Raw genomic sequence first — 11,705 nt, 5'->3', positions numbered from 1 at the left:
CCACAAAAAGGCATTGGGTGGACACTTGTTGACCTTCCTGGAATAAATCCTTCCTTATGCATGCATCAGATACTCTTGAAGGATAATTCCAGGCCTGTAAGGCAGCCACAAAAGAGGTTGAATCCCACCATTGTTGATGTGGTGAAGAAGGAGGTGATGAAGCTACTAGTTGCAGGGATCATTTATCCCATTTCAGATAGCACTTGGGTTTCACCTATCCAAGTGGTCCCTAAGAAGCCGAGCATCACTGTTGTGAGGAACCGGGATAATGAGTTGATATCCACTAAAGTGGCCAATAGTTGGCGAGTTTGCATTGAACCAGGCAACTCACAAGAATCACTTCCCTCTCTCATTCATTGATCAGGTTTTGGAGAGGTTGGCAGGTAAATCACATTATTGCTTTCTTGATGATTTTTTAGGTTACATGTAGATTCATATTGCATCGAAGGACTAGCACAAGACCATATTCACCTGTCCATTCAACACATTTGCCTTCACCAGGATGCCTTTTGGCCTATGCAACGCTGCTGGCACCTTCCGACGGTGCATGATGAGTATCTTTTTTGATTTATTAGAGAGTTGCATGGAGGTTTTTATGGATGATTTTATTGTTTATGGTTTTTCCTTTGATGTATGTTTGGATAGCCTCTCTAGAGTTCTTAACCGATGCATTGAGACAAACCTTGTTCTTGACTTTGAAAAATGTCATTTTATTGTCCATGAAGGTATAGTCTTAGGGAATTTGGTTTCAAGTAGAGGTATTAAGGTCGATAAGGCCAAGATTGATGTTATTACTTCTCTTCCTTACCCCACGTCTATGTAGGAAGTACATTCTTTTCTTGGACATGTAGGTTTTTATAGGAGATTCATCCAGGATTTTAGCGAGATTGCCTTGCCATTGTCCAATATTCTTCAGAAGGACGTAGATTTTGTGCTTGACCAGCCTGGTAAAGAGGCATTTGAGGAGTTGAATAAGAGGCTTACCACCTCTCCCATCATGCAGCCACCAGATTGGGAGCTTCCATTTGGGCTCATGTGAGATGCCTCCAATTATGCACTTGGGGATGTTTTGTCATAGAGAGTTGATAGAGTATCACATGTCATTGCTTATTCCTTACACACTCTTGATGCAACCCAAGTCAACTACACCACCATCGAAAAGGAGCTTTTAGCTATTTTTTGCATTAGATAAATTCAGATCTTATTTGCTTTGCTCTCGTATTATTGTCTTTACTGACCAAGCAGCTTTGAGGTACTTGTTGAAGAAGCTTGATGGTAAAACCAGAGCGAAGGTTTTTAATAGAGAGATCAAGCAAGTGTTGCAGAATGTAGTGCAACCCAACAGGAAGGATTTGAGCAAGCTACTTTAGGATGGTCTATGGGCCCATAGAACCGCTTACCGAACACGTTTGGGGATGTCTCCCTATAGGGTGGTTTTTGGTAAGGCATGCCACCTTTTGGTGGAGATTGAGCACCATGCTTATTGGGTGGTGAAGGGTTGTAACATGGCATTTGATGAAGCGAGTATGAAAAGGAAGCTTCAATTGCAAGAACTTGAGGAGATCTACTTAGAAGCCTATGAGAACTCCAAGAGTTACAAGGAGAAAGTTAAGAGATTTCATGACTCTAGGATTCTTAGGAAGGAGTTCCATATTGGCCAAAAAGTGCTATTGTTTAACTCTCGCCTCAAGCTTATTTCTGGTAAACTTCGATCTAGATGGGATGGTCCTTTTGTTATTACTAATGTTTTTCCCCATGGTGCAGTTGAGATTAAAAATGAGGTTACCGACAAAGTTTTCAAAGTAAACAGTCACCAACTCAAGCTTTTTCATGAGAGCCCCCAAGTGGAGGAGGAGTTTATGGAGGACCTCTCTTTGGTCTTGCCAATTTTATGTGATGATGTGCCTTGAATGACACTTGAAGAGTTTCCTTCCCTTTTCTTTTATATATTGTCTCTTTGTTTGCATTTCATTACATGCTCGCATTGAGGACAATGTGCATTTCAAGTGTGGGGGGAGGGTTTAGAAAACAATTGTTGTTTTCTGTTTTTACTGTTTTTGTTGTTATTTGTGTTTTTGTATTTTGTTTCAGTTTTTGTGTGTGTATCTATTTTCTGTTTCTGCTTAGCTATATTTTGTTATGTCTATTTTTCTGTAGTTGTATGTTGTTTCTTTTTTGTTGTTGTTTTCTATTTTTTGTCTTGTTGTATTTATTTTGTTTCGTTGTTTTACTATTTTTTACATACAGAAAATAAAAAAGGAAAGAATTTGCAGTTTCTGTTTTCTAATGTTTTTGTTGAATTGAGGCACTTTTACATAGGATTTCTAACTTGTATAAATTGTGAGAGATGTATCATTTTTAGTTGAGAGGTTTCATGCTTGATGTGAACCATTGTTGCAATTGTGGATAGAATGATGCCTTGTGAGTTTTGGGATTTTGTGGATGGATTACATTATTCCATTCATGCTCTTTCATGTGTGAGTTCACCATTGTGATAGATTACTCTAGGTTTTGCCTTGCCTCTTTTGTCATTCCTTGTTACACATGCATTGATTGAGATGATTTAGGCCTTCTTTCTTTTAGCCACTAGCCAAATAAGTCTACCTTGCATTGATATCCATCGTCACTCTCTTTGAGCCTTTAACTCATTTCATTGTGTAGCTCATTACAAGCCAAAAAGTGGAAAACCATGTTGTCCTAAACTTTAGGGAGAAAAGGGGCTTTGGAATTGTTTTGGGATTGGGTTTCAAACAAGTGTGGAGGATTTGCACTTTGTTTTATGAAAGTTTCTTTGTTTTTGTCATTTCATTTTCTTGTGACTTGGTGAAGAGAAAAAAAAGAAAACAAAATAAAAAAGAAAACAATTGAAAAAAATGGGAGTAAAATAAACAAAAGTTCAAAAAGAAAAAAAATTGTACAAACAAAGAAAAGAAGAAGAAGAAAAATGTGTTGTGGTTCATTTTCATTCTTGTAAGTTCTTGTTATTTTAATTTTGTTGTTCTCCACTTTGTTTTTTCTTCTAACCCTCCTTTTACTTGATGGCTTACTCCCCATTCCCCCTTTTCCCCCTTAGTCTTAGCCTAAATATTCTTCTCATATCCACCCTCACTTAAGCCATACATTATAAACCAATAAAAGTCCTTTTGATCTTTTGATGCATGTGTATTTCAAGTTGAATGGATTAGAGTCTTGTCAAAATTTGGATGTGCTAGTTACATGTGGTGCTTGAGTGTAAACACAAACCCATACACATTTGATAAGGTTGAGTGTTGTTCTTTGAGAGATTTCTATCACCATGGTACATTCTTAATTTTGACTTGACTACCTGTCCACTTTGCATTTTGTGATCATGTGTTCATGGATTGCTAGTTATCTTAAGACCATTCTTCCATTTTCAATCTCTCACATTTTTGTGCATTTTTAGGATCCATTGAAAAATGTGTGTGCCTTGTTTATACCTTTCTTTTAGTTGTGCTTATTTTTTTTTAGTTTGATTTTTTTTCTTAGTCTTTCTTTTAGTTTTGCCCAAGAGTGCAAAAGATAAAGTGTGGGGGAATTTGATTGAGAATTTATAGTTTAGTATTTTCTATTCTTCTTAGCTTATTTGAATTCTCTTTGACTCCAATTTTCCCACCTTAACTCATTTTTGGTATTAGGCAAATGATTGAGCTTAATTGATAATCATGGCTTATTTTTGGAATTTTGTGCTTACTTGAACTATATGCCTTGTGTAGGGCCTATAGGACATTACAGAACTTCAAATGGAGCATGTGAGTAGTCCCTGGAAAGATAAGAAAAATATATTTAATTTTGTCAGAAATACTATTGGGCCATTTCTGCCATTTCAAGGGTCAAATTGGGCATGAAAGTTAGAGCCTCTGTACTTAAATAATTGAGCTGCGAATTTGGGCTTTGCTTTGTGTAATTAGTTTAATTAGGTAGACTAGATGGGCCTAATCAAGTCCCATCCTTTCCTTCTGAGTAGTAACTCTATATATTAGTGGAATTTAGTTAGTTAGCTAGTTCATTTTGTACAAAAACATATTTAGTTACTTGTAGTCCTAGTTTTAGGAGCAAAATCTGCTCTCTCTTTTTCTCTCAACCATTCTTCATTCTTTTCCCTCTTTTCACTTATATTCTTCCTTTTTCTTGCATAAATTTCGTTGGTCTTCAATTGATGATGATCATAGAAGGTTAGACACTTAATCAATCCAAGGATCCACTCCAAGTAAGTCTAAATTTGAGTTCTGGTTTAGTATTTCTACTCTGTGTGAATGTTCATCTTTTTCATCAATCCTAATTTCAATTTTCATGATTATGAATATGCTTAGGATTGAAAACAAATTATTTTAGGAATTGATTTCCTAACTTTGACTTTAATCACAGATTGTTTAGATGATATTCCAACCTAATTTGCGATCTCAATGAATTTAGGGATTAATTCGATTGAACTAACTCTAATGACATTGATTAAACCTTCACAACTTGATCATTCTCTATAGAACTGATAAGTGCCAAATTTTGGTGAGTGGATGCCTTCACCATTAAGCCATAATTCGCCTGGGCGAGCTGCAGCTTGCCTGGGTGAATTTCCCTGCTCTCCTTGGTTGTTTTCTATAAATAGCCATGCATTGTTGAAGGGAAGGGGAATCTAGCTGAAGCAAATACTAGAGAAACATGCAGAAGAAGAAGGAGAAAAGGAAAAGTGGAGCCGAGGCGCTGCAGAGTTGCGATCATGGATCACTTCCTTCATCATTTCTCTTGTTAGCCTTGTGCTCTGCACAATGATCGGTTAGTTTTTATTAAGGATTGGATGTAATCTTTGTACCCTTATGTATCCCTTTTGATATTATATATGTATGAATCTTTTCTACTCATTATTGGTAATTTCATTCTACTCATAATGCTTGATTCTATTTGATCACTAGTGTCATGAAATTGGATTTTAAGTGAGACTAGAAAGTAATCTTAGAATTTGAACCAAATGATTTTACTCTTTACGTTACGTTGCTAGGAATTGAGCATAAAATTTTTAATGCAAAAAGCATGAGAATATAATTGTAATGCTGGGGTATTTACTGCATATGCGAGTGATCGATATTTAGTAAATATTCTTAGGTTCCAAGTGCGAGGGATCGACTTGGGATAACTTAATGTGTGCATTAGTAATATTGGAAAACGATTCATAGATGTTAATCTTATTAGGATGCTAAGGGTATGAACAATGGAATCCAATCCTATGTTTACTTGAATTAATTTAAGTCGTTTTCGTAATTTACATATTTATGATGCACTGAATTCCGTATTTCTGTGTTTCCGTATTTCCGCTATTCACGTGATTCCATTATTTTTACTATTCTTTTACTTTAAGTTGTATTTAGTTAATCAAACCAAAACAAATGACATTCGATTAAATTTGTACATAACTATTGAACTGATAACTTGTATCTGAATGAATTAAGTAAACTTGAGTCCATGGAGACAAACTCTTTTATAAATGTGAAACCTACAATGACAATTGGTGCGTGATGTGCCATTATTTTCTCCTATTTCTTAACCCTTTTTGCACCATTTTAAGTACTGATTAGTCTTAATTGTCAAATTAATTAGGCAGTTATATTATTTGGGCCCATTAAGCTAATTTGATGTTTTTAATCTAATTTCAGGAATTAATGAAGCATTGGGCTTGAATCCAGAATTGGGCTTGGGCTTGAATCCAGAATTGGGCTTGGCCTTGAAGAGGGCAGACTATTTTATTCTACAAAATTAGATCTTATCTTATCTTATCTTGATATTATTTAGATTTGATCTCATCTAGATATTATTTCATCTTAATCTTATCTTATCTTATCTAGATTTGATTTGATTTTATTTTATTTATGAGCTTGGATTTAAAACAGATTTGTAAGCTTTGGGGCTGGAAAACTATATAACAGCACCAAGGTTCTAGTTTAGCCCCCTCTCTTCTCTCTCTCATATTTTTCATTTTTAGTTTTAGGCTTTTCTTCTTTTAGACATTATTTTTGTTTTGAAATTCCAGTAGCAATAAAATTCCGTTCTTCAATTTATAAGTTCATTCTCTATTGATTAATGGAAGGCTAAGTCTCCAGCGTTGCTTTCTCTTGAGGATCAAGCACAGTTCTCTTTGAGGTTCTATTATTAATGTTAAATTCTGTTCAGTTTTTCATCTTCACTAATTACTCTAAATTTGTTGCTATTAATTCATGCATGCTTAGTGCTTGATTAATTGTCTCTGCGCTTAATTTACATTCATGCTTAATGATCGTTTATGAGTAATTGGTGTATGTGTTGCTTAATCACATAATGAATGCCTTATGTTAAATTTCGCTTAGTAATTTAATTTAGGGTTGGATTAAGTGGTTAAACTGATAAAGGATAAATTCTCGCAACCTAGGATAAAAGACTTGCTTGTGAATCAAGGGGAAACAACATATTTTAATTCTGATATTTTTCTAATTCAATTTTACTCGCTATTTAATTTACAAAAGCAAACAACCCCCCCCCCCCCCAATTTGTTACTATTTCCTACTATCTGTTATGAACATTTGGTTTATCATTGCTCGTTGGGAAATGACCTAGGATCACTTCCTAGTTACTACATTTTAATGTTTATTTGATTCGGGTACGGCTTTGATCAAATTTGGCGCCGTTGCCGGGGAGCAGTGGTCCAAAGGTTCATAATAGCTAGTGATTCATGTTTTATGTTTAGTTGTTTTATGTTTACTTCTTTTGTTTAGTGTGTTCGTGTTGTATTAGTATATTGTGTTAGTGCGTTGTTCTGTTTTATTTGATGTTCTGTTTTGCAGTTTTGTAGTACCCCTTGTTCAGTGCTTTTCCTATTTCAGTTTTATGTTTTGCTGTGAATAGTGCTTAGTGACGGAATTAGAGACTGATTCTGTGTTACTGTTCACACAACATTACATTAGCGATTGAATTAGCGATGGCTGTTGACAATTTAATTGGCGATTTTTTTTTATAGTTAGGGTTGTTATTTTTGGCTGAATTTTTGTGTGGTAGGTTATTTTGACCCATATTTTGTGTGAAAAATACCAGGAACACTTGGTGTGGCTGGATTTGAGAGATTCAAAAAAATGAGAACTTATTTTTAGCAAAACTTAAAACGACCATAACTTTTGCTCTGGGTATCCGAACGACTATTATTTTATATGCATTTGGGGTAGAAAAAAATTTCTCATACTATGGCAACCCAGAGAAGCTTGGTTGAGGTCTCTAACTAGCCATAATCGCCTGTTCACTAAGTTTTTTTTTTCAAGTTTTATTGTTTTATTTTTCTAAACTTTCCTTAGGCCGTTTCCATAGTTAGACTTTGAAATTTTGTTTGAAATTTTTTGTGCTATCGTTTCATGATTTTAGGGTGTTCCTCACAAAATTTCAACTTATTTTGATATCGTTTGAGTATAGTTGTAGTTTTACCCCCTTGTTAGGCGCTTGTTGAGAAACACATTATTTGCTGCATATAGTGCATGACTAGGGGCAATCCAAGTGATTTACAACCCTTTGATCCTGAAATAGATAGAACCTTTCATAGATTTGTTAGGCATAGTGTGCATCCTGGTCATTCTGTGCATTTTGAGCATTTTGAGCATTCTGTTGAGGGTGATTCTAAATATTCTGATTTTGAACATTCCGCTACTAATTTTTATACTGAGAACATGGCTCAACCTCCACCTCGTGAGAGGACTCTTAGGGAGATGACTGCACCTGATTTCACTTATGAAAGCTTGTGCATTCAATATCCTGATGAGGGTGTTCCATATGTTCTCAAGACTGGAGTAATACATTTGCTGCCCAAGTTTCATGGTCTTGCAGGTGAAGATCCTTATAAGCATCTTAAGGAGTTCCATATTGTTTGTTTCACCATGAAGCCCCCGGATGTCCAAGAAGATCATATCTTTCTAAAGGCTTTTCCTCATTCTGTGGAGGGAGTGGCAAAAGATTGGCTATACTACCTTGCTCCCAAGTCCATTTTCAGCTGGGATGACCTTAAGAGGGTGTACTTGGAGAAATTCTTCCCTGCATCTAGGACCACTGCCATCAAAAAAGACATTTCAGGCATCAGGCAACTTAGTGGAGAAAGCTTATATGAGTACTGGGAAAGATTCAAGAAATTGTGTGCAAGCTGCCCTCACCACCAGATTTTTGAGCAACTCTTTCTTCAATATTTCTATGAGGGACTTAGCAACATGGAGAGGAGTATGATTGATGCTGCCAGTGGTGGAGCTCTTGGTGATATGACCCCTGATGAAGTTAGGAATTTGATTGAGAAGATGGCTTCCAACTCCCAACAATTCAGTGCAAGAAATGATGTTATTGTTCTTAGAGGAGTGCATGAAGTAGCCACAAATTCATCTTCATCAGCTGAGACTAAGAAGCTTGAAGGTAAACTAGATGCCTTGGTTAACTTGGTAACCCAACTGGCCATGAATAAAAAATCTGCACCTGTCACCAGATTCTGTGGTTTATGCTCCTCTGCCGACCACCACATAGACGTTTGCCCTTCTGTGTAACAATCTGAAGCAATTGAACAGCCTGAAGCTTATGCTACAAACATCTACAATAGACCTCCTCAACAGGTACAACCCCGGGTGGAGGAATCATCCTAACCTTAGATGGTCGAATCCTTCACAACAACAGCAACAACAATAGCCCCAGAAACAACAAACAGTTGAGGCCCCTCCGCAACCTTCCCTTGAAGAACTTGTGAGGTAAATGACTATGCAAAACATGCAGTTTCAGCAAGAGACCAGAGCCTCCATTCAGAGCTTAACTAATCAGATGGGACAATTGGCTACACAGTTAAATCAACAACAGTCCTAGAATTCTGACAGATTACCTTCTCAATTTGTCCAGAATCCCAAAAATGTGATTGCCATTACATTGAGATCAGGAAAGCAGTGTCAAGAACCTCAACCAACAAATGAACCTGCCTAACCTCACTCTGCTCCAGAAAAAGATGATGACAAAAATGTCAAGAGTAAGTTACCTAACAATTTCTATGCAGGTGACCCTAAAGAGAAGCAGCATATCCTTCTTCCATTCCCTCCAAGAGCAATTCCAACAAAAAAATGGAAGAGACAGAGAAGGAGATCTTGGAAACATTTAGAAAAGTAGAATTAAACACACCTCTGCTAGATGCAATAAAGCAAATTCCAAGATATGCTAAATTCTTGAAGGAGCTGTGCACTAATAAGCGGAAGCTTAAAGGAAGTGAAAGAATTAGCATGGGCAGAAATGTCTCCGCATTGATTGGTAAATTTGTTCCCCAAATCCCTAAAAAATGTAAAGATCTAGGTACATTCAACATACATTGTATTATTGGGAACAGTAAGTTTGACAATGCCATGCTAGATTTAGGAGCTTCTGTTAGTGTTATGCCTTTGTCTATTTTTAATTCTCTATCTCTTGGTCCTTTGCAGTCAACTGATGTGGTAATTCATTTAGCTAATAGAAGTGTTGCCTATCCTGCTGGTTTCATAGAGGATGTCTTAATTAGAGTTGGTGAACTGATTTTCCCTGTTGATTTTTATATTTTGAATATGGAGGAGGGATTTTCTAGAGGATCAGTTCCCATCATTCTAGGCAGACCTTTTATGAAAACTGCTAGAACTAAGATAGATGTATATGTAGACACACTATCTATGGAGTTTAGTGATATAACTGTTCATTTTAATATTCTTGATGCTATGAAACACCCATCTGAAGATCTTTCTGCATTTCGTGTTGAAATAATTGACCATATTGTTGATGAATACATGACTGATCTTCATTCTAATCTGCATGCCTGTCACTCTTCATGCATTGAATCTGAATTTGTACTTGATCATATGTCTGAATTTGATGCTGAGAATGAATCTGAATTTGATATTGATTACATGTCTGGTGATGTTTTACCCCTTGAGATTGATTTTCTAGAGTCAGATAGAACTAACCATGTTTCAAGAAGTACATATACCTTTGACTTTCTTTATGAGGTACAGGCTGAGAAACCATCTCTTTCTACCATTATCCAGCCGCCCACACCAGAATTGAAGCCTCTACCATCAAATTTAAAATATGCTTATTTGGATGATAGCAAAAGTTTCCCAGTAATTATATATGCCTCCCCTGCTGATGAGCAAAAGGAAAAGCTGTTATCAGTTCTCAAGAAGCATAAGAAGACTATAGGCTGGACCCTGGTGGACTTTCCTGGTATTAGCCCATCCACATGTATGCATCGAATAAATTTAGAGGATGGGGCTAAACCAGTAAGACAGCCACAGAGAATACTCAACCCGATGATTCTTGATGTAGTGAAGAAGGAGGTAACCAAGCTTTTGCAAGCTGGAATCATTTATCCTATCTCCGACAGCCAATGGGTAAGTCCCATCCAGGTAGTCCCGAAGAAAACCGGCCTCACCGTGATAAAAATGGAGAAGGAGGAGTTGATTCCTACTCGGGTGCAGAATAGTTGGAGAGTCTGCATCGACTATAGGAGGATGAACCAGGTTACCAAAAAGGACCATTTTCCCCTGCCATTCATTGACCAGATGCTTGAACGCCTGACAGGTAAATCTCACTAATGTTTCCTTGATGGTTTTTCTGGTTATATGCAAATCACTATTGCTCCTGAGGATCAGGAAAAGACCACATTCACCTGCCCCTCGTCACTTTTGCCTATAGGAGGATGCCTTTCGGCATGTGCAATGCCCCTAGTACCTTCCAGCGGTGCATGATTAGTATTTTTAGTGATTTTTTAGAAAATTGCATAGAGGTGTTTATGGATGATTTCACTGTATATGGATCCTCTTTTGATATTTGTTTGGATAATCTAGAAAAGGTTTTGAATAGATGCACCGAAACTAACCTTGTTCTAAATTTTGAAAAATGTCATTTTATGGTTGAGCAAGGTATAGTTTTAGGCCACATTATTTCCAAAAAGGGCATTGAAGTAGATCCTGCAAAAATTTTTGTTATTTCACAATTGCCTTACCCCTCTTGCGTGCGAGAGGTGCGATCTTTTCTTGGTCATGCAGGATTCTACATGTACTTTATAAGAGATTTTAGCAAAGTAGCCCTTCCACTATCCAACTTGTTGCAAAAGGAGGCACCTGATTGGATAACCCCATTTGAGCTAATGTGCAGTGCATCCAATTACACATTGGGGGTTGTCCTTGCTGAAAAGATCTCCTTACTTCAGCTTACTTCTTTTCCACCATGACTTAGGGAGTTTTTCTTTTCCTATCTCCTCCTTTACTTTTATTACATTTGTCCGATTTTATTTGATGGTTTAATTGCTTTTAATCTTTTAATTGTGCTACATTGAGGACAATGTGTTGTTTAAGTATGGGGGGGAGTGTTCTTTGGTTTTGGTTTTGCTAGTTTTGTTAGTTTTGTTAATTTTGTTAGTTTTGTTAAATTTGTTAATTTTGTTAGTTTTGTTGGGTTTCTAGTTTAATATTTTAGGTCAATTCTGTTTGCATGTACAACTTTGCATATTTTTCTTTGAATTATAGGATATGTTCAAGAAATGGGTAATTGTTCTGAAAATAAAAGTCTCTTGACATTTTGTGATTTGAAATCCTTGTTTTTCCTCTACATGTCATGATAGTTTTGAAAGCTTAATTTGAAAGTGATAAGTTTACCTTTGTGAGAATTTGAGCCATCCATCATCATAATCTTTTGGT

General features: G+C 36.4%; 1 protein-coding gene and 1 non-coding gene across 2 annotated transcripts; one reads left to right on the top strand and one right to left on the bottom strand.

Moving 5' to 3' along the window:
• Positions 1-1,415: 1,415 nt before the first annotated feature.
• Positions 1,416-1,910, top strand: LOC114397120. Its single transcript, XM_028359235.1, has one exon. It carries the CDS (start codon positions 1,416-1,418, stop codon positions 1,908-1,910), a length of 495 nt encoding a protein of 164 aa, XP_028215036.1.
• Positions 1,911-8,072: 6,162 nt separating this feature from the next.
• LOC114397795 lies at positions 8,073-8,179 on the bottom strand. Its single transcript, XR_003663419.1, has one exon. It is a non-coding gene; the product is annotated as a small nucleolar RNA R71 (small nucleolar RNA).
• Between the last annotated feature and the right edge of the window lie 3,526 nt (positions 8,180-11,705).

Source organism: Glycine soja, chromosome 18 (genome assembly GCF_004193775.1).
Source record: "Glycine soja cultivar W05 chromosome 18, ASM419377v2, whole genome shotgun sequence".
NCBI classification, from domain to species: Eukaryota; Viridiplantae; Streptophyta; class Magnoliopsida; order Fabales; family Fabaceae; genus Glycine; species Glycine soja.
The sequence above is the reverse complement of the archived record's forward strand: the minus strand, read 5'-3'. Positions and strand labels throughout refer to the sequence as shown.